Source organism: Panicum hallii, chromosome 1 (assembly GCF_002211085.1).
Source record: "Panicum hallii strain FIL2 chromosome 1, PHallii_v3.1, whole genome shotgun sequence".
In the NCBI taxonomy this organism is placed as follows: Eukaryota; Viridiplantae; Streptophyta; class Magnoliopsida; order Poales; family Poaceae; genus Panicum; species Panicum hallii.
Genome location: NC_038042.1, coordinates 3,722,354 through 3,745,231, shown reverse-complemented (window position 1 = coordinate 3,745,231; position 22,878 = coordinate 3,722,354). Strand labels below are relative to the sequence as shown.

Here is a 22,878-nt window from a genome sequence, read left to right as displayed (position 1 = left end):
ACAAAAAATAATAGCCACAATGATTGTGCATCTCAGAATGGTGCAAGTGTCACGGAAACTCAAAACAAGACAGGATTAAACTATAAAGTGTAACTCATTTCATAAGCATTCCGTGTCTACAAAAGAATTAATTGTATAGTAACAGTTTGAACTGACAAAAACCCTGTTACTCAGGCAATGGGCGCTAGGAATCTAAGAATATGAGGGAGGGGGAGAAAGGTGAAGTGAAGGGCTAATAGAAACATACAGAGGGCACCTCGAATTACAGGGAGGGCAGTGTCAATACTAAACAAAGAGCACCTCAGCCCTACCAAGGGACTCAGAATTACAAGTCTCTGGCCCTGGATCTGTGACTCTGTTAAGCCGCTAAGTATCAATTTCACAATTTACATGAAACAGAAAAAAAAGGATCCTAGGGAATCTCCTAGGCCAAAGGCAAAAAATCATGTAGAATCAAGCGGCTGTATGACTGGAGAATAGCTTCAATAGGTTGTTCAGAGCTTCTGGGTAAAACTTTCTAGCAAAAAGGTAGCACGGTCTTTTTGCTCCGTTCCACATACATGGGGTCAGTGTCGCAACTTTCTGCAATGAAGATAAAGAAATAAGTTAAAATCCATACATATGGTACAACAAAGTATTTTCAATTTCAAAGAATTATCTGAGTGAACATTCTTCAGCATGCTAGCTTATTGGAATAACACATTATCAGAAGAGAGTAATTACATGCATTACTTCGAAACAGGTCACAACTCACTTAACTCCCCAAAAACTAAGGTCAAGACTGATAACTTGAGTGCAAAGCACATGAGGGGAAAAATATATATTTTCAGGTGCTCTCAGATAGGTGTGGTACAACAGTAAGTGACCATGACCAAATCCCAGCAAAGAAGTAATAGCAGATCTCCCTAAGTAGTGCTTTGGAGACAAGGACGAATTGATATGCTTACCTTATCATCACTTGTAATGTGGAAATTCTCATTGACAGACTGCACAAGATAAAGCAAACGGATCAGTATGAAACAAAAAGAGGACAAGTGGCAAAATATGTTTTCCATTTAGCAAGATAAAAACACACCGTTATGTTCTTTAAAAGTTCATAGCTAACATCTGCAGCTCTATATGACCTTGGATGCCATTTTCCCTCAGACCAATCAACATGAGTCACGGACCAATTAGCAATTCCACCAGGATCCACCATCTGAAGATTAAAGACCAACAATATCAGAAAACGAAAAGCAAGGGAGCAAGAAAAAAAAACAAAGGCAAGTATCAGTTCAAAAGAACTACTGACGTTGAAGAGGGTTGGCAAATAATGCTCATCAGCGATACAGTTGCGTCCCTCTGCTGGCTGCGAATCACAAAAGCAAGGCACTGCTTAGCTAAAACCAGGTTCTAAGAAACCACAAATTGTTGTGATAAGGTTGAATAAACCCATGATCATTGGTTCAGGAAACAGCTATTATGTAGCATGGCCATAATACTGGCAACCTATCATGTGACTAATTGTATGAGATGTAAAACATGCTCAAGCTCTGTCAGTTATAAATCAAGCTGTGCTGTAGTCGCACACTAACAGAAGAAATGAAAAGGATTTGTGAGGGTATGCTCAAAGCATTCTCCCCCTTTCACTCACGAGGCTTATGGCCTGAAGCAGTTGGAACTATGGGACAAAGGTCTTTTTTTCCCGATTTTCCTAATTTTAGGTCATTTCGAGTATTATTATACTGAAGTTTCATGATGATAGGTATGAATTACAAACCTAAAATAATGTAAGCATGTTATTTGGAAGGCGTAACTTGGATCCAGTTACATTAATTTGAAAAAAACCTACTTGAGGGGACATACCTTGCAATATAGCTTGAACTTATTGTAGTAAATGTTGTCTGCCAGAATCAGTAAAGCATGCCTTCGTGTTATAGCAAACCACTACAGCAAGCACAAAAGATTTATACTCAGCAAAAGTATCAAAAAAATGTGAACCACATATCAATGAACTACCATGTCCTGATTATAACATGGCTTATATGACAAGGCAGAATTATGTGTATATATATATATGAATGACTATACTCAGTTCTGTAAAATACAGAACTAGTATAGCAAACATGTACCTGGGCACCCTTCCTGAAGTCCCTCTGTTCTATTACAGGAAGCATTTCCGTGGAATACCTTCCAGTTCCATGCGGGCCAGGATCTAGGAAGCTGATATGGACAAAATCAGAAGAATGCATTTTTCACTTCAGTTAACGAAGTTAAATAAAACTGGGATAACTCGTTGATCTATTTTTTTTATCAAGACTATCCTTGCTATATCATATGTGCATTCCTTTATAGTAACATATGCCAGGAACACTAATTTCCCTGAAATGAATGGGCGTGATAGAAGTATTCCCAATTACCAGATTCACAACTATTACCACCAAAAATAGGATTCCAAGTGAATTTGAAATAGATGTCTAGTCCTCAATATATGGGGAGTTGAGAACTATGTCCTCTTAACACTAGTTTGATGTATCTGTTTATTCCTCTTGACATAAGAACTGAAATAACAGTTACAGAACTCTTACGAATCAATGAAGCTGACATTTGTTCCCATCAGATAATTATATATGTAATCGAATGTATGCAGTGGAACACAGCTGTCATACAAAGAAAATTTTCATTAAAATCACTAGCAAAAGATTGAAAAAAAACTCCTTTGCATGTAAAATCATTTAGAACCTGTCAGAAAGCAAGACGAAAAATTGATTATCGACATCTTCCAATGCATTTGCTAACAGCCTCTTCTCTGCATCAACCATCGAAATCCTCCCCCATACTACCTGCAATTCAGGGAAATATTAGTGTTTCAGTTTCATATAAACAAAAAAAATGTAACACAAACAAATAGAATGGTGAGCAGGAAAAGGGAAAGGTAGATGTAAAAGAAATGACAGGGATAACTTGCATTAGTGAAACTTTAGAAGACATAGGTCAAGCCTAAAACAAAAGTCAAAGCTAGATTAAAAGCTAACGCCATATTAAAAAAAACACCCTCAGTTATAGCCCTTGAAAGCTAACAACGGCTTTGAGATCTTTACAGTTTCCACTCTCACATTGGCCTTTGCAAACTTTTTCTTTTCTTTTCTCAATGGCGTCCCAACTCCCAGTATTAAATTACCTACTCTTCCCCTGTCTCACAAAACCAGATCCATTATTTCATTTATGTCTCAAAGTAGCTCCATAAAAGCATGGGAGACAAACTCCTAATAGTATGAACTTAAAAAGAAACCTTTGCTCTATGTGTCATAATATATGGTTAGTTTCAGGCAAAGAAACTTGGCTGCTACAATGGCCAGCATAAAACTATTTTTCCTAGTACCTCTTGAACAGTTCAAATTATACCCTTGATAGCTATCTTGATTCAAGATCAGAAACTATCTGGTTGATTTCTGTTACTATTGTTAGCAACCTAGCATACTTATGTTCAACTATTAAATAGACATCAATTGAAATCACACCAAATGTAATCTAGAAACTGCCATCAGTGTGGTTCCTTCTGCTTAGTGTTATCCATATCCTACCCAATGGCATCCCTAGATAGATAGGCTCTAATAAAGTTTCAGGCAACAAATTAGTTGATCTATTGGTATTGCAAGATTTTCAATAAAAGGGCACCGAACAAAAAAAACATAACGTTGTTTTCTTCTTTATCAGTAATCACATAAACAGTCAATATATGATAATATTTTTACGGACTGAAACAAATTAAGATTTAAAGGCATTAATTAAGATAAAGCAGGTGCAAAGTGGGGTGAGAGGGAGTACCTTTTCACTGTGAATTTCACGACCAACAAATAGGGAGCTGGAATGTACAGGTTTCTCACGAGATGCATGGATATAGATGGAATATCGCCCATCATGACCCTGTGCACAGAATTTGGAGCAAATTAAATGAACCATTGCAAGATGACAGTACAGGCAGACATAAGACAAAATTCATATTTATTCACTCCAAAGTTAAATGATGGGTGTATATAAGCCCAAACCTGTAAAAATTTCTCCCACAATTTCTCAAAAGGCAATGAACCTGGTGTCAGGAACATAAAGGCAATCTTAGGATTTTTTGACACAGGCATAGGCATCGAAAGGAGGTCCCTAATAACCACTGATGAAATAATCTCTTCATCAGTTTTCTCCCGAGCAACATTAGGTAACCAATCCTTGAATGGAGTACAGACACTTGAAGCAAAGAAGTAGCATGCTGAGTAACGCCGTGGTGGGTAGACATAGGCCCCCATAAGCGCAACGCAAACCAACGACAATAGCACGATGATCCACATGGGCTTCTTAGCAGCGCCTCGGTGGCGCAGAGGGGGCATGGCTGTCATGTCCTTGCTGCTCCGCTGCCACACCTGTTTCATCTCCTTGCCATCGGCAAATCAGAACAAAATATGCCTTGTGATGACAGCCTCCACCAATACTGCAACACTACATGCCACACAGCAACCTCCAAGGTGAATTACGCTATGCCTCCAGTGTAGCCTCCTTTGCTGCAATGCAAGGTATACACAGCATCAGTCCACGGACTGAGAAATCTCCATCACACTGCTATCATGAACAGTAAACAATTTGAGCAAGACGAAATACTACAAGCCTATAGCTAATCACCTCACCTGCTAATCCAAATGTTAACCTACGAAATCTGCTACTTGTCTTACTTCTGTAACTACTCTGATGCTCCTACTTGCTTGACTGCGTGACTACATACAGTACCGTCTAAAACGAGTTGAGCGGGATACAAACAAATGATTCCGAATCGTTCAACTGTCTCATCGATCAGAACAACGAAAACAGTTGGCGATCCCTCTTGCCCAAATCAAATCATGCCCACCAAACCCGGTGGAAGAGTCCAACCAGGCGGCACCCAAAAGTCAACTCCTAACCAAATCCCATGCCCCCAACCGCAACTGGCACCGCATTCCAAATCGAAACCCACGCACCACAACCCCCAAACACAGCAAATCACACGCCCATGCCAAAAATCGCCTCGAGAATTCACGCGGAAACCGAAACACCGCGACCACGACAAACACGAGCAAGCATCAAGCCACCGCAGGACGAGCACATCCCCGGAGCAACTCCAGCCCAATGCGAGGAGGGTGGCAGGAGGACCTGGTCGAGCTCAACCGGCGCGGCAGACTTACCCTGGTCCGGTCCAGGCGTGCTGCGACGCGAGGAGCGGCGAATCCGGCGGGGCGCGTCCCGGGGTGGCGCGGGCGGCGGGATCTGGGGCGCGGCGCCGGCGAGATCGGGCTAGGGCTCGCGCGCGGCGGTGGTGGGAGACGAGGTGGAGCTGGAGGTGGTGGAGGGGAAGGGGAGAGGAAGGAGATGGGATTTAAGCAGTGGGATTAATTAACGGCGGAGTGGGGTTAATTATTTTGTTAAGGCGTTAACGGCAAGGCCTGCACGGGTGGCGGAGGCAAGGGGGCTGGCAGGGGCCATGGCCCCTCCTATGCATTCACACCAACTCTAATAAGCAGTAGAAATTTGCATGTTTAATTAAAATCATGCACTTCCATTGCAAATTAGGCTGTAAAACGGGTAGGATTGAATGTTAGCAAAAAAATAAATACTTTGAATGAAACGAATATGCTCTAAGTAAATTAAATTACAGTACATAATTTAAAATTTTATTTTCAGAGAAAAGTTTAGTATGATCCAATATTTCAAATTGAAATTGAATATAATTATACTACTCTAATGCATATTTATTTTTTATCATTTAAGATTTGGTACAACTTTCTTTTAAAAATCTAAAAATCTAGTTTTAATCTAAATATATGTTTGATTGGAGAACGAGGCACGATGATATGAATCCATCTACCCATAATGCAGCCCCTCTTGACACCTGCCTTTTTAGTCATGACACTGGATGCGGCTGGGCATCCGATATGAATTGATTTTCAGGCCAAGGTACTCGCTTGTGCACCATCAAATGTTACCTCACCGAAGCCTAAGTTGGAGCTGCTCGCCAACGTACCCCTCAAGCCTCGTTTCACTGGAGCTCACTGGAGATGCTCGTCCACTATATTCACTTTCTAAAAAATTGTCTAAATTCTTATTGGCCTCCTTAATATGAAATTTTGGCTCCACCCCGGCCTCCACAGTCTTTAGTATATCTTCATGGGGGTTTGGGTTTGGGTTTCCACTTTAGATCCTCTTTGGCACAGCTTCACGGATAGCTTCACATTGAGATTTATTTGAAGCTGAGCCAAATGGGTAATTTGCTAGCGGTTCATCCATGAAGCACCTGGTGAAGCTATTTCCAGCTTACACTGGGGAGGAGAAGCCAGAAATCATAGCTTCAACCAGCTTTGACCGGAATAAGTTATTTCGCCAAACAATTTTCAAAATAGCTTCAGCTTCACCAGAGAAGCGACTTCACCAGAGAAGCTGCTTGTGAAGCCGTTTTAGGAGAATCTGAAACCATACCAAACGGCCGCTCGTAACTCGAGAGCAGCAGCCGGATGAATTCGGATGTCGGGACTTGGAGGTTTTAGGTGTCACAAAAAAGTTTATAGGAAGGGGTTTTGGCGTTCTTGCCCCAGTTTTAAACTTAAATGATGATTTTTGCTCTCATTTTCTCAACTATGCGATTTTATCCCTATTTTTTAAAAATGAAGGCACCGTTTACCCCTGGTTTTATCCCTAGTTTTAACTCTGTTAGTTGGATGCCCACTAAAAAATAAAAACAAATTAGAGAAAAATTCAGAGCAATGGAAAAAGACCTATTGTTAACCCTATCCAAAAGCTCTCTCCCTTCTCATCCCAAACTCTACGTTCCCAGAACCTCCCTCCGTTGGAACCCTACCGTAGGGCAGCAGGCTAGGTGGGCGGCGGCGGCAGGCGGCGGTGGCGGCACCAGAAGAGGGGGGCTCGCACGCGATGCAACCTCCCCTGGGCGCACTGGCCGCGGGCCAACCCATCCTGCCGCCTGCTATCCTCGTCGACGGTCGGAGCCGTTGGCCGAGGCGCCACTGCCGCGCGCTAGTCGCAGGCCGCCCTCACACTGCCCTGCGCCGTATCGCCGCGTGTCACGGCCTCCCCTGGCCGCGGGTTGGCCTCGCCGCCGGTCGGAGCCACTCGTCGAGCCGTCGCTGCCTCATGCTCGTCGCGGCCCTATATGGCCTCCCCTGTGCACAGGCCTTCGCTGCCCCGTCTTGCCACCGCCGCGCACCTCGGCTCCCCTGGCGCGTAGGCCGTCGCCGCGCGCCGCAGTCATCCCTGGTGCGCAGGCCGTGGGCCGCCCCGTTCCGCCGCTAGCCGGAGCTGCTGGCCGAGATGACGGCCATGGCCCCTGGGCTGGCCATGGCTCGAGCTTGGCTGTTCAGGCCTCCTCTGGCCGGTGGGGCCCGCTGGTCAGAGGCTCTTAGGGGTTAGGAGTGCTTGATGTCAAAAGAAGGGTATATCTGTCTTTTTCTATATATTTTACACCGTTAACTTCTTCTAACAGAATAAGGGCAAACTGAAGCTTCGTTTTCAAAAGTGAGCAAAATCGTACAAAGAAAAAGGAGGGGCAAAATCACCGTTGGCACTCAAAACAGGAGCAAAAATGCCAAAGCCCCTGTAGGAAAATGTTTTGTTTTCAAATTTGAATATTTGTGTAGGAAACTTTTTTCTCTGTTGCCGTTTTAAATCCTAGGAGTACACGCCTATAAAATCAATTTGATATACCTCTTGAAAAAACTAATTTGGTATACATTGAGCCATGAGATTCTCCTCTAAGTAAGGTATACGTTGTGAAAAAATATTTACAACATACTTATCTTGAAAGGAACAAAACTCTCATTTAGAGTCGTATTGGCCACTATATTAGATAAAACTTTATTTGCCGAGACTTAATAATTAGATTTCGTATAATGTTGTGGCTTTATGACACTCTAATTTTAAGATCCAATATATGTAACATGGCATACATGATCATGTTATTCTATGAAAGGTAGGTATTATAGCTTTATATATTCCTATTACATATAATCTCTAATCTCTAAAGCCATGCCTATAAAATAATGTTCCCATGCTTGCTCTTGACTTTTGTTGGAGCAATTTATAGTTGGATCACTTGATGTGACCACTACTCGCTATTCTTTGACTGTTGTTTTGTACATGTTCAATTTTAGAGAGACAACTTGCGTGGAAGACAGAATATGGTACATATAAAATAGTTTGTTGGTTCTCCATAGATGTCGATATCAATATATAAATTTAAGGACTGATCCTGTTAACATAATAATGGTCAATAAGAGTTTCCACCCTCAGGAAAAAAATAAGCGCCTGTTTGGATGAGGGAGATTAAACTTTAGTCCCGTCACATCAGATGTTTGGACGCCAATTAAAAGTATTAAATATAGACTAATTATAAAAACCAATTGCATAAATGGAGGCTAATTCATGAGATGAATCCATTAAACCTAATTAGTCTATGATTTGATTATGTTCTGCCACAGTAAATATATGCTAATGATGAATTAATTAGGCTCTCGTGGATTAGCCTCCATTTATACAATTGATTTTATAATTAGCCTATATTTAATACTCATAATTAGTATTCTAATATCCGATGTGACGGGATTAAACTTTAGTCCGGCCCTAAATCAAGTGCTCTATTTGATGAACACAAAATCCATAAACAAATGCAATTTTAGGTCAAGAGTCCTCAAACAATGCACATAACAAAAGAAGAATCCAACCAAACAGGAATGATTGAAGGAATGTAGTTACAATACAAATACACCAATTGCCAACTGAGGCACGGGATAAGGATGCTACTAACTCTCTACGCACCTCCAAAGAGGTCTTACTTTTTTTCCTTCTATATATTTGATGTGGAATTCTTGTGGAAACCCTTCACATGGATCTAGTCCAACAACAACCTGTCGATCCAAATAACAACACGCCGGAACAGGTCGAACGCGCCATGTACACTACATTAAAAATGCCCAATGATTAGGCATATTAAAGGTAGTTTCCGAAACACGATTAGAAAAATGGGGAGCAGAAGAGTTAAAAGACAGACCATCCTAGTCATCCACTCAGATCTGGCATCTCTCTTGACCCAGCCAGAAAGAAAAAGAAAATCCAATAAGAATTCAGTAATATGACGTAAATTGAATTGTTTTTGCAAAGTCATGCACCCAGATTATGTTCGCTTTGTTTATTGTATTATTATCTTGCCACCCTATGCAATTATAGTTGGAGATAAAAGTCATAAAGGCACTGTAAATTCCATGACCATGTGATGCATGGACATCTAAAAGCTCTGCTGATGCTCAAGTCATGCATTCGTAGAGAAATGCATACGTCCTCTATTCAACATTTTATTAGTGAACAAATCCAACACCTTAATTCTTACATGTTTAACCAAAGCCGTGTCTTAAAAAGGAGTTAACATTTCTGTCGTAAAACGTGCAAACAGAGTTTGTACATGTTCGGAACTACCTTATGCCCTCATGCTGTTCAAGTTTTACAGGGCCCACATATATATTCGTCATCGCTTCTTTACCTCTGGTAGGCTAAATCATCTGCTATAAAACCAAGGTCAGGTGTCCATGACCTATGGCTCAGGTAAATGTCCTTAATCAGCACAAATAAATACCCAAAAAGTAAGCAACACATTTTTTCAACAAACAAATCAAGATGACATCGATGTTTAAATACATGGACATTGTACTTATTCAACTACAAGCATGCCCATCGCTTATTACAATGATGATATAGCAAATGCTGCATAGAAATAAACAGGGTGTCCGTCGAGCACTGATGGCCAAAACAGTGTAATGGCAAAGGGATGGAGTAGCAGTGCGGAAAATCTCATACATGATCTCAATCTACAACTTCCGTATCTTATGAAACATCTGGCAGTCCTTATTGTTTACACAAAATCTACAACAGTTCACCGCGCCTCATCTTCTAGATTGCGGAACCCGGCGGTAAGGTCATCATGTAGTTTCTGAAATTTGGCAACCAAAGCTGGTTCGCCTTCCGCAGGATCCTCAAACTTTTGTGACCTGTAATGAATATAAAGGACTATCAGTGATGATGCCATCAAAATTAGTATCGAAAATAGATTTAAAATGCTTACACTAAGCGATAGAACAGATCACCCAAGCGGTGCTTTATGACACTGTATGTTATCTTTTGGCCATCAGTACCAGCTGCCCGCTCCACAGCCTACAAATGATACAAACATATAAATATGCTATCTCACAAGTTATATATTAATTCAGCTCTGATTATTCATTTCCATTCTTGCACACAAATGCAATTAGCATAAAAAAAATCTTGACATATAAACAAAAAATTAGGCTAACAGAGGGTGGAACAACATACATCAGTGACAATACATGGTTAGAAAATATTCAAAAGTGTAATATGATTTTCAGATCATGCCAAAGCAAGCAGGGGGAAAACATATTAATACAGCCAGTCAAGAGCTTACCTGATTTGCCAATGTGTTGAAGTGAATAATGTTGCGCATCATCCAAACAGATTTGTAGAATGGGCAGTACTTATCATATCTATATTAAGCAGCATAACATGATCAGAATCAACAGAGACAAACAAGCAACAAAATGTGTAGAACTAACTAGGGCCAACACTCACGGGGTAAACGCATTTTGTGCCAAATAATCTTCTCTTAGAAGCTTTGCTGTCTCCAGCGTAATCTTGTCAGATTCTGCCAGCGCATCTTTACCAACAAGCTGAATTATATGGAATAAGTCAGCAATCATGACCATGGAGTCAAATGAGTTCTTTGGAAAGGATTTAGCAGGATTACTGTACAGACAAAATATCAAACACAGTTGCGCATGGCAATTATCAGTAAACTTAAGGACGTGAAAAGTATATTCAGGCATATAGAATTGTAGTCATTAGTAAGCTGCATGACGGAATACCATGCATAACAAGGCAACATAATAAAAAGAAAAGGTCGAAAGCTGAGATATCATAGGATTCTGTGTATCCAAAAACCAAATATACCTGCACAATTTCATTTAGATCATCCTCCCTCTGCAACACCTCACGTGCTTTTGTCCTAATATCAATGAAATCTGGATCGAAATTCTCATAAAAGGACTCAAGGGCCTGCAAGGCAGAAAATGACATGGTCACAAAACATCAACAATGGAGAATGCTGACATCAGAAAGTAAGAGCTGCAGATATCAAAGAGAATCAGAAGAGAACAGACACATCAAGCGATATAGTAAACAAACATCCCCTCAGCAGAAATGCAACTAATAGTGCTCTTGCCCTTAACACAAACAATGTGGCATTTTCAGCAGCCTTTTTGTTTCTTCTCTTATGCTCCATATTTTGTGAAACTAATAGAGGTTACAATTTATTAGTTTAAGCAAGTTAGGGAATAACCTTAGAGTATTTTGAATAGGAAATGAGCCAATTCACAGATGGGAAATGCTTCCTTTGAGCAAGCTTTTTATCTAAACCCCAGAAGACCTGCAAACAAGATCAACGCATGATTTAACAATAACGAAACAATACACTGTAAATCAGGATGGACCAAAGGATCAGAACAGTTTGTGGAGTAATCTGCAGCTTCCTTACCTGAACAATACTGAGGGTTGCAGAGGTAACAGGGTCTGAAAAATCACCACCAGGAGGAGAGACAGCTCCAACAATTGTGACACTGCCAGTCCTGTCTGGACTTCCTAGACATTTCACCTTACCAGCACGTTCATAAAAGGATGCCAATCGTGCAGCCAAATAAGCTGGGTAACCACTGTCAGCAGGCATTTCAGCCTGGACCAAAAAAAGTGCAACATTAGTTATAAAGTCAATTAGACAGGATATGAAAATGATCCGTGATCAACACAATGCGAGAGTTGAAAGAATTTCTGTACGATATCTCAGGACTCAACTGCTCTAGTGATATATGCTTGTTTACAACTTATTTTGGTCATCGGAGTGATTCTTATCTCTTAATTCAGTACCACTGTGTAAGTTTGAATCACAAATTAATAGCATAGCATTTACATTTGAACTAATGTAGCAATGTTCCCATATCCAAGTTTATGGACACAGTACATACATGACTACAGTAGTACCACAAATTTGCTAGCAATGTTCCCGGTGATCATAGTGAACTGTGACAGCAGATTAGCTAGCATCAAAATCCTAGGTCAAATTTGCTAGTTAGAAATGAAAAGATGGAGAAAATCCAAGCTCATTAAAAGATCATGTTGGCACAACACTTGACAAACCGGAGAAACTAATTTTCGTTTCTCATTCTCATTTACTTATTTTGAAAGAAATCCATTTTAGGATGCAAGATGAGTAACGTACCAGACGCCCTGAGATCTCACGCAATGCCTCAGCCCACCGGGAGGTGGAGTCAGCCATCATACTGACGTCGTAGCCCATGTCACGGAAATACTCAGCAATTGTAATTCCTGAAGGAAAAGGATACAATATAAGACTGTTTCAGAAACTCTACACTAAACAGCAACAAGCAGACACAGCTGACAGACTGACAGAGAGGTGTCTCCTAGCCATGTAATTTGGGAATACATGGACAAGTTGCTATGAAGTCATAATTCTGATATTTGTACATTTCCTACTGAAATACCACATAAGAGTTTCACATACTTGATACCTGCACCTACTTGGCCATAAATATCAAAGCAACAAGGTTTTACCTGTATAAATGGAGGCTTCACGAGCAGCGACAGGCATGTTAGATGTGTTAGCCACCAGGGTTGTTCTCTTCATGACTGACTCCTCACGGCCATCATCCAATGTCATTGTCAACTGGGGGAAGTCCATGAGAACCTCAGCCATCTCATTTCCTCTTTCACCACAGCCCACGTAGACGACAGCTTGAGAATTGGAGTACTGCAGATATCAATTCGCAAAGTTTAAAGATGAGGGGCCATCCAGACAATAAAAGGAAGAGTAGTAGTTACGTTGGGGGGGGGGGGGGGGTACCTTTGAAAGTGCCTGACTAATGACAGTTTTCCCACAACCAAAAGCTCCTGGAATAGCACAAGTTCCTCCCAGAACCGAGGGGAACAGCGCATCAAGTACACGCTGGAACCATTTGAAAGAGGAGAAGAGTAAGACATAAAAAATAAAGGCATCTGACAATGATTTGTGATTTCAAACTTTTCACTTGTATTGATTAAAATATATTAAACGTTTTGTTATGGACAACAAAGCTCATGGGAAGTTCTATACAAACCTGCCCTGTCAGAAGAGGTGTATCTGCAGCAACCTTCGACGCAACAGGCCTTGGTGATCGCACAGGCCATGTCTGCAGAGAAATGAATGGAGAATATTAAACTAATGCTTCAATCCTTAAGAGTTCCATATTAAAAGAATTAGTTTTTTTTTACCTGAAGCATGGTAAATTGCTTTTTAATGCCCTGGAATTCCAATTCTAGCACTGTATCCTGCATAAAAATAAATAACAAGGTTTCAAATAAAGTTGAGCAGAACAATTAAATCAATAAGACTTAAGGCCTGTTTGGGACCGTGGCGGCCAAGAAGAGCCGAGAATCCCACCGAACACCATGCAGGTGGGGTCGATTCTGGTCGACACGCTTCTTCCGCACTCGGCCCCAAACAGGGCCTTAGTATAAGGCAAGAGCATCAACTAACCTGCAGGCTGTACTGACCAGCTGGCGCAATGTAACTTACTTTCCCCATAGCACCAGGTGGAAGAGCAACATGGTGCTGCATTAATGTGTTCTCAAAGACAGTCTGCAATAATCGGCAATCATTAGGCTGTAAACATGGGCCGATAACATGCATCTAGATATCACAAGCAGCTAGCATTGTTCAGAAAAATGGCCATAAATGGAATTCAACGTCATAAGAACTTACAGCATATAGATCTCCGCCTGTGATGACATCTCCAACACCTGGACACAACACAAGAAAATGTATTTAGATAGCATCACAGATCACATGCAGCTTAGAAGTAACAAAAACAGCATGCAAGACCATTTGGATACTGCATATGCTACACTAAGGCATTACCTAGCTTATTTGGCTGAAATTCCCACAATGCATCTTTGTCAAGGGCAGGAACTGAAACACCGCGAGGAATGTACACATCTCCTGATTTAATAGCAATGGTTTTTAGAGGGCGCTGCAAACATAATACAGGAAGGGTGAGGACAACAGATAATAAGCAACAAAAGTAAGAGACCAGAAAGCCTTGTAGCTTACCTGGATACCATCAAAAATGTTTCCTAGAATTCCAGGTCCCAACTCAACAGAAAGAGGCTGCATAGGAATAACTACTGTGTCAAAAGATAGCAAAGCAATGGCATTAAAAGATACAGTGATATCAGAAGGTAACTAAAATGCACCTTTCTTGTTCTCAAAACAGGATCATTAACCATAAGTCCAGCTGTTTCCTCATAAACTGTAATACACAAGTGACAGCATTTGCAAGGTTAGTGTACTATATATTGTTCAATTGGAAAGAAACTTCCCATGGGTGATTTAATATATTAGATAGATGATCCGCCCTGTTGCATACCTTGGATTGTAGCTGAATCACCCTCAAGACGGATAATTTCCCCGATGAGGTTATCGTGGCCGACACGGACAAGCTCATACATGGCAGCACCACCCATTCCATCAGCCACGACCACAGGTCCAGATACCTACAATAAACCAGCAACAAGGTCGGTCAATATGTAATGAACAAGGTAACTGCTGTTATTCATAAAATTGTAGAGCAAAACATTAGCAGAAGATGCATGTCTTGCAAAAAGATAGAAAAAAATAGCCAAGCTAGGTAGGAGGTTATGGCATCAGAGGTACGAGCAGAAGCAGGTGCACTATGGCATCAGAAGCTCAAAAGACGCACCTAGCTTCCCCCAAAACGGAAAACTTATGAACAACAACAACTTACATTTATTCAACTAATTACATGGTGACGTGAACCAAAGACCTACAATTCATAAGCGTGCAAGTAGTCAAAACCCATCAGAGTCTCCAAATCGCAACAAAATAAACTGGCAGTAACCACACACCGCGGATCAACCGATAGCACAGCAGCGATCAAAACACCACTCCACGAATCTACTAGTGAACCAAGCTAACTCCTCACCAATGCGGGCTAGATCCCAGCGCCGACTTGACAAGGCCAGTCAGGCCCGAGAGATCCACTAAGGTAACCGTCAACACCACCCAAATCCCATACGAGACCTCGCATGTAAACCAAATCTGGCGGAAATTCAGCTCGATCCGAGCATGCGAGGCGCGGCGGACTCGGCCGCTACACCCTACAGCTCGCGGCCACCAGAGATCGCGCGGAATCGAGCAGCGCGATCTAGACGGAAGCAATGCGAGCGGGAGGGGAGGAGGAGGCGCGGACCTTGCGGACATAGCCGTACTCGCTCTCCTTCTCGGAGTCCTCGAAGGTGGTGACGCGGTCGCCGTACGCCATGGCCGCCGGCTGCGAGTGGGGTCGTCGGCGTCGGCCTGGGTCGGATCGCGCGGCGCCTCGTCGCGATCTGGTCGGGGGAGGGGGGTAGCGGAGAGGAAGCGATGGGGAGGAGGGCCACGCAGGCGAGGTGGATTCAGGCTTTAAATAAATGCCGTCGTCGATTTTTATTTCGCTCTGTTTTTTAATAGCGCATCGTGCTGAGTTGTGATTTGTGATCGGATCGTTGGAACGATGTATTTTGGTACGGTTACTACGTGTTGCGGCTGGACTGGCTGATGCGGACGCTGACATGTGGGGACATGGCGTTTAAAGAGCAAGTCTTCAAAAGGTTATTTAATTTTTGAATTTTTAAAAAATAAAAACGATGTGGATTTCTTAGCATTGAAGCTGTGTTATATACAAGGTAATGAGTTCAAAGCGTCTAAGGTTGTTTTTATGACAAAAGGAGTGTTTCAATTGTATTGTATTGCTAGTTCTACTAGTTCTAGCATAACTCATAATCATAAAATCAAGTACTCTCTCCGTTCCAAATTATTAGTCGTTTTGACTTTTCTAGAGTTATAGATTTTACCATATATCTAGATATATGTTATGTCTAGGTGCATAGCAAAATCTATATATCTAAAAAAATTAAAATGACTAATAATTTGAAACAGAGAGAGTAGTTCCATCCTCACTTTGCGATGTTGGAACCGTTGAGCACACAAGGGTAAAGATGCAACATAGTATTGTTCTTGCTTCTCTTTCATGAACAAACTATTTATGTTTTCACGGAATACATGTTGTGGAAACACTATATGATTTCCCTTTGCAAATTACAGAGAAAGCAAATTGTGCAGATAAATAATGAAATTTGTAACTTGATTGTCATAGTTTAATTTAATGAGAGAGAAGAACTCATATTGACTGTTGAAAAAGGAAATACTCTTTTTGAAAAATGGTTCATTGCTCCTTCAGAGAAAAAAATGGTTCCATAGCATGTCCCATGTATAGGTCACAATCTTCCATTCAATAAGGCCAACTGCTTAAAGTTTAGACATGATGTCCGTGACATGTACCTGTAGGATTTGCGATCTGCTTGGCAAATTATCATGTAGACATGAGAAATAAAATTGATGATACTTCAGTGTGACAGGACCTCGGGGGTACCTTTTCATGATTTTTGTGTAGCAAAATCACAAGGGAACTGTGAAAACGACACATTTCAGCCCAAGTATATCTGGCCTATACAACTGGCAGCAAATCAGGCCCAGTTTCATCTCAGCCCAAGTATTTCAATTTCGCTTCCTTGTCAAGAGCTTACAATAGTTTCCATTTAACTGAATTGCCATTCAGTAGATTAGAAACTATTTTTCTACAATCATATTAACACCACTCCTCGCAACTACATTAGAAGCTACCCGACCTAGTCTGAAGTCCCAAGATTTGTTAATCTTTTGACAATAATGGTTTAATTCCCTGACACTCTGTGCTGATTCCAACAACTACAAACACGGAAACACCAGTAACAATAGCGCGCAGACATCGAACTATCATAGAACAGTGATAATGCTTGCTCAGGCAAGTTCTCCTAAAATAAAAACAAACAAAGAACAGTAATATCTAACCAGAAGCTTCAAACTTGGGACTGATTGACGAGGATATGACGACACCCGTATATATAACTATGATCGGTGCATGGTCGGTGCATGGCATGGAAAAGAAGTCCAGTATATGTAAGAAGGAGACTGGAGACAAATTCAGTTCGAGTCGTCAAGGTGAAAGTCCAAAGCAATTGAAGATCAAGCCTACTTCGGAGTCTAAAGAGCAGCACGCACCAAAAACGACGTCCAGATCACGTATGGAGTCCGTTTTGGACTTTTTTATATGTATGGAAAGGGAATTTTATAGAGCTTCCAATGACACCGATCCCACCTTAAAATTCCATCTGAGTTAATAGGAATCGTCGAAATAAGTGGACATTTAGAATCTGTCAGGATGCTACGCTACCGTCTTTTGGATCCTTGGTATGTGTATCGTGTTGGAGCCTATACAGGCGCATCTAGGGAGTCAGCCTCATATATTCAGTAGCCGCCGCTTGGGGTTTTGTTTATTTCTAGTTTTCCATCGAGAAACGGACATCTTTCATTGTACTTGTGACACCGAGTCCTTTTGTTGTGAATTATTGCTGCGAATTGGGGCCCTTTCGTGTTTTACACCACGGTGGGTGGCGATCAGTCCTTTTATGTCAGAGATTGAACCTCATATTCATCTTTACTTCATACGTATCTGTAATTTCAGATTGCGTGTTTATCTTTTCTTGCTTGTGTTCTTCGATTCTCTTGCAGGGAAAAACCTTCTTAGCGAGGTTAATCGAGTTGTGCTTAGTTGATAACCGACGGAGCAGCGGTGTAACGGTTACAGGGGCTTGAATTACATCTGATTAGAAATCTAAATCGCCAACATCGATTCTCCACCAACTAAAATTACCATACCTATCTGAAGATCGAGCCGGCGCTACGTTAGTGATGCCACATGAAAAAAAAAGCTTGGCGTAAGAGGAGGAGAGCGAAAAGTAGCCATGGACAAACTTGCCGGGATCAACACCAGACACATATACACTCGATAAAATAAACTGTGTGTAACGCGCGCTTGCCGGCCGGCCGCCGGCGGAGTCCTGGCAAGTCATCCTTGGCTGCATTTCGCTCCCCGCCTCATTTCACACACGGCCATCATCCACGGACGGTCCTTAGTTCTCAGAGCTCAGCAGCTGCTCGGTACCAGCGGCAGCAAAGGCCAACCAAGCTTGCCATTGAGCGAGCTTAGGAACAAAAAGTTTCTTCTGTGGCCAAAGAAGATGATGTCTTCTCTCTGTGTATATATATAAGCACAATATAAGTAGATCTCTATGTGGATAGTGGATGGGCATGGTGGCCTTATTTAGCTATTCCCTCCGTTTCAAATTGCAGATCGTTTTGGCAAATTAAAATATATAAATTTTACTATGTATGTAGATATAATATTATCTGGATGCATAGCAAAATTTATAAATTAAAATTTGCCAAAATAACCTACAAATTGGAACGGAACGAGTATTTTATTTAACTTGTACTTTTACCTTTTCTAGTTTCTTCTGCATGACAACATGAGTGGTTAAGCTTTTGTTGGCAGTATATATGTGTATGCCCCCATGAGAATATAATATTCTCGCCTCATTTTACTTTCAAGTTCTATTTATTTTCTTTGCTGCCAACTTTTTTAAAGATGATGCATTCGTGAGAGATTATGTTTTACATTGACATGAGGATGCTTGTACGAGACATTACCTCAAAGTTCGATTTGACTTTAGCAGTGACAAAGACAAAAGGTGCGCATTTTGTAAGAATATGGCTAAAGCGTACCTGATTGGAATAGTAGAACGGTCTCAACTTGTTATCACCAAAGTTCCATTTGGTTTCCTCCAACTGCAAGATTCTGAATTCCAATGCCAATTTTCGCTAAGGCGATCGGACTGTGTGGCAAGTAATTTCTTACATTAATTATCTTTGGTATATATAAGCATTTTTCATATGCACCAGCCACCATGCCAAATACAATAAGGAGGTGTTTGGATTCGGAGACTAATTTTTAGTCTGAATCACATCGAACATTTGGATATCAATTAGGGAACTAAACATGAGCTAAGTGCAAAACCAATTGCATAAATGAAGACTAATTTACAAGATAAATCTATTAAGCTCTGATTAATCCATCATTAGCACATATTTACTGTAGTACAATATTATCAAATTATGGACTAATTAGGTTTAATGGATTCGTCTCGTGAATTAACCTCTATTTATACAATAGATTTTGTAATTAGTCTATATTTAATATTTCTAATAGATGTCCAAACATTTGATACGACGGGATTAAAGTTTAGCCAAAAAACTAAACACACCCTAAGCTACGTGTATGAGTTGCAACGGGTCAATATTCCAAACAAGAACAATCCGCGCATAACGTTGAATTGCATTCTTTTAGTTGTTATCCCACATTGACTAGAAGTATTGGTGGACCCAACAGATTTCATTTACCTGAGAGCCTGAGAGCATCATGGCCATTCGACATGAGCAACGGTCGTCGCCCCATGGCATGACCAATCTTTCTTTTTAGATAAACAAAGGAGAAGCATATAATTCATGGTTAAATTTGATCTTAGCTTTTTCAGGAGACTAAGTTTTTAAAAACAAGCGCATTTCGGTTGCTAAAAAACAAGCATTTTGATTCATGCTGAAGTATTTGATTCGGATTTTTTATACAAAACATTGATTATATCAAACCGATAAAACTAAATTTTCCCTTTCGGCATGATAACTTGGCCTCCTTACTCTGTAGTCTGTAGCAGGCAAACAAATTGAAACTCACCAAAAGTATCTGATCTGAACGGCTTTCTTTTCTTGATTATCTTCATACTACTGCACGGAGCATATAAAGAAAGAATGTGAAGGCAGTAATGCCAAGATTCCTTGCAGCTTGAGAGCTCTTCTTGTTTCCCTACCTCATCGGTGAAGTCCAGAATCTGATAAAACTTCATACTCAATTGTTCGTGATCCACAAGTCAGAAAAGAGGTCTTGATAAGCAAGCACTCTCAGTTACCTCGCCCAAGAAATGTTCTTTTCTTCATAGCTCAAAACAACCAAGCATCTTAACCCTCTCCCAATGGCCCAATACCTGATCCACATGCATTCGATACGAAAAGGAAACCACTACTACTCCCAGAATCTCCCCCTGTTCTTGCTCCAATTCAGGAGCAGGAGGCAACAATGGGCTGCTCCTCATCGAAGCTGGACGAGGAGGCGGCCGTGAAGACCTGCCACGACCGGAAGAGCTTCGTCAAGAAGGCGATCGCGCAGCGGGGCCTCCTGGCCTCCTCCCACGTCGCCTACGTCCAGTCGCTCCGCCGCGTCTCCATGGCCCTCTTCTACTACTTCGCCGAGGACGAGCACCTCTACTTCCTGCAGGAGCAATCGTCGTGTCTACACCACCCGAGCTCGCCTGAGAAGGTTCTTGTCATCAACTGCCTGAGGCCGGCGAGGGCTCCGGTGCACCCGGTGGTGGAACAGTGGGACCCCGAAGCCGTCGAGACCGCCACGATCGACAGATTCTTCGGGCTGGATCACCAGTTCATCCATCCTTCATCCATTGATTCGATGAACGACACACCGATATCGCCGCGGCCGCCAAGATGGGAACTCCCTTGGGACCCTTTCTCTTCGCTGAACGATCATCCCCTGTATGCGGATTACGGCGTCGAAGGCATAAAGGTTGGTCAGGCGGAAGACGAGCATATACCGGAGCTGGAGGAGGAGAGCGATGACGACGATGGCGATGATCACCCAGAAGGCGAAACAGAGGAGGAGGAGGAGGAGGAGGAGGAAGAGAAGGGTGAACAGGCGGATGCAGCGCCACCGGAGGTGGCGCCGCGTAAGGAGGAGGAGAGAAAGGTGGGTCATGTGAACAATGAGCTGCGAGTGATGGCCAGTGCTGATGCTGAGCAGCGTGGCACCCCCGGCTTCACCGTGTACGTCGACCGGCCTCCGACGAGCATGGCGGAGGCCATGAAGGACATCCAGGGTCATTTCTTGAAGATCGTTGACACTGCCAGTGAGGTGTCCGTGTTGCTGGAGGTTGTTCCCTACCATAGGAGAGGTACGTGCTATTTCTCTGCATTGCAAATCTCTCTTGAGAAATTCAGTTTCTGTTAGTGAACTGTACAGAGTTTATGTCAGTGTCTCATTGAATTGTACGGAGTTTCTGTCATGGAGAACGATTGCATTGACCATTGCTCTCTTCTAGACAGTTCAACCACCTGCCCCGAGGGATGACGGCGACGAGCAGGGCGCCCCCGAGATCCCGCCGGAGCCGTTCGAGCTGTTCCAGAGCCACAAGGAGAGCCTTGACAGGCTCTACGAGTGGGAGAAGAGGCTGTACGAGGAAGTCAGGGTACGTGCCTATATTCTTCTCCATCGATTCAATTCCTGCTCTGGAATTGTTGAACTGACAGTCTCCTGACATGAACGGAAGGCAGGGGAGCGAGTCCGTCTGGCGTACGAGAAGAAGTGCGCGCTGCTGAGGAGCCAGGACGCCAATGGCGCCGAGCCGTTCGCCATCGAGAAGACGAGAGTGGCCATCAGGGACCTCCGGACAAAGCTGGACATCTCCCTCACCTCCGTCGACGCCGTGTCGAAGAGAATCACCGCGGTGCGCGACGACGAGCTCCTGCCGCAGCTCATGCAGCTCGTCCGAGGGTACGTACGTGCTCGATCTCGCAAGAACAGGGCCATCTGAACGAATTTTGGCAGGGGAAAGACGAAATCATGGAAGAACCTCTGTTTCATCTCTGTTCGTTGCTCAGGTTGGCAAGGATGTGGAGGGTGATCGCCGACGCGCACCGAGTGATGAAGCGCACGGCCGACGAGGCGACCGCGCTGCTCACGTCCTCAGCGGCCGCCGCAGCAGCCGCGCGGCCGGCTCTGGTAGGCGAAGGAGGTATCAGGGGCCCGCCGCCGCCTCCGAGCTCGACGCGCGCGGCCGCCGGCGCGGGCGCGCTCGGCGCGGAGCTCCGTGGCTGGCGCGCGGCGCTGGAGGCCTGGGCCGAGTCGCAGCGCTCGTACGCGGCCGCGCTCTGGGGCTGGGCGCGGAGCTGCGTCAAGGACGGCGAGGACATGCCGCGCCTGATCGTGGGCTGGGCGCGCGCGGTGGAGTCCGTGGACGTGGACGCGGCGACCAGGGCCGTGGACGCCGTCGCGGCGGAGGCGGCCGCCATCGCGTCCGCGGCGAAACGGCAGCGCGGCAGCGAGGAGTGGTTCAACGAGGAAGAGGCCAAGAAGAAGGTCTGCCTCGGGCTCACCACCGCGCTGGCGGCCATCGCCGAGGCCGGCGGCTGGGCCGTCTTGGCGTACGACGAGCTGCTGCTGGAGATGGAGATGGAAGCGAGGGGGGAACGGGATAGAGAGTTGGCGGGAAGGGACGACGAATCAATCCAAAACTAAAACCTGCGGTTGTGAACCTGCAAGCCGTGACAATCATCTGTAAGACTGTAACTGTAAATGTATGCGTACAGATCTCACCATTCATAAATCACCATTACTTGAAGAATTAGAAGCCTGCTAATTAGAGATATTACTGTGATGCCATGCCAGAGAACTGTGGTCACTTACCTGAACTTCCATGGATGTGCCTCTGTGTTCATCAGATGGATCAGAAGGTAACAGGGTAATGCAATCCATCAGAATTCAGAACACCTACTTCCAGGGGCGGAGCCAGAAAGAGTTTCCACCCGAGGCTGATCAGTGGACAAAATCTAGGCTAACTAAAATCGAATTAAATTCTATTATTTTGGGATCTAATTATTGCAGATTTACATGGAAGAAGCTAGGCCAGACCCGTGCTGCA

General features: G+C 43.2%; 3 protein-coding genes across 3 annotated transcripts; 1 reads left to right on the top strand and 2 right to left on the bottom strand.

The window, feature by feature from the left end:
• Positions 1-75: 75 nt before the first annotated feature.
• Positions 76-5,385, bottom strand: LOC112876596. Its single transcript, XM_025940742.1, has 11 exons — positions 5,187-5,385; positions 4,029-4,532; positions 3,808-3,906; positions 2,722-2,822; positions 2,568-2,639; positions 2,112-2,202; positions 1,846-1,926; positions 1,292-1,348; positions 1,076-1,198; positions 948-986; positions 76-582 (listed from the first exon to the last, which is right to left on the bottom strand). The coding sequence occupies exons 2-11, from the start codon at positions 4,401-4,403 to the stop codon at positions 454-456; spliced, it is 1,167 nt and encodes a 388-aa protein (XP_025796527.1). The 5' UTR covers positions 4,404-4,532; positions 5,187-5,385; the 3' UTR covers positions 76-453.
• Positions 5,386-9,645: 4,260 nt separating this feature from the next.
• Positions 9,646-15,582, bottom strand: LOC112893092 (V-type proton ATPase catalytic subunit A). Its single transcript, XM_025960256.1, has 19 exons — positions 15,390-15,582; positions 14,547-14,673; positions 14,374-14,429; positions 14,231-14,287; positions 14,039-14,150; positions 13,883-13,920; positions 13,658-13,759; positions 13,393-13,449; positions 13,239-13,310; positions 12,986-13,087; positions 12,697-12,892; positions 12,344-12,450; positions 11,606-11,800; positions 11,411-11,497; positions 11,023-11,127; positions 10,645-10,742; positions 10,481-10,559; positions 10,124-10,212; positions 9,646-10,049 (listed from the first exon to the last, which is right to left on the bottom strand). The coding sequence occupies exons 1-19, from the start codon at positions 15,459-15,461 to the stop codon at positions 9,935-9,937; spliced, it is 1,866 nt and encodes a 621-aa protein (XP_025816041.1). The 5' UTR covers positions 15,462-15,582; the 3' UTR covers positions 9,646-9,934.
• Positions 15,583-19,981: 4,399 nt separating this feature from the next.
• Positions 19,982-22,475, top strand: LOC112884902. Its single transcript, XM_025950535.1, has 5 exons — positions 19,982-21,132; positions 21,284-21,426; positions 21,508-21,731; positions 21,839-21,981; positions 22,024-22,475. The coding sequence occupies exons 1-5, from the start codon at positions 20,247-20,249 to the stop codon at positions 22,473-22,475; spliced, it is 1,848 nt and encodes a 615-aa protein (XP_025806320.1). The 5' UTR covers positions 19,982-20,246.
• Positions 22,476-22,878: the final 403 nt, after the last annotated feature.

Bases quoted from the DNA above. Each gene is read 5' to 3' on its own strand.
- LOC112876596 (XM_025940742.1), bottom strand. From the start codon at position 4,403: ATGAAACAGGTGTGGCAGCGGAGCAGCAAGGACATGACAGCCATGCCC. The intron at 2,640-2,721 runs GTTCTAAATGAT...TTTGTATGACAG, and splicing joins TTCGTCTTGCTTTCTGACAG to CTGTGTTCCACTGCATACAT. The intron at 1,349-1,845 runs GTATGTCCCCTC...TGTGATTCGCAG, and splicing joins AGTTCAAGCTATATTGCAAG to CCAGCAGAGGGACGCAACTG.
- LOC112893092 (XM_025960256.1), bottom strand. From the start codon at position 15,461: ATGGCGTACGGCGACCGCGTCACCACCTTCGAGGACTCCGAGAAGGAG. The intron at 13,760-13,882 runs GTAAGTTCTTAT...CGATTATTGCAG, and splicing joins CAGGCGGAGATCTATATGCT to ACTGTCTTTGAGAACACATT. The intron at 12,451-12,696 runs GTAAAACCTTGT...CTTTTCCTTCAG, and splicing joins TGAAGCCTCCATTTATACAG to GAATTACAATTGCTGAGTAT.
- LOC112884902 (XM_025950535.1), top strand. From the start codon at position 20,247: ATGGGCTGCTCCTCATCGAAGCTGGACGAGGAGGCGGCCGTGAAGACC. The intron at 21,133-21,283 runs GTACGTGCTATT...TCTTCTAGACAG, and splicing joins TGTTCCCTACCATAGGAGAG to TTCAACCACCTGCCCCGAGG. The intron at 21,732-21,838 runs GTACGTACGTGC...TTCGTTGCTCAG, and splicing joins CTCATGCAGCTCGTCCGAGG to GTTGGCAAGGATGTGGAGGG.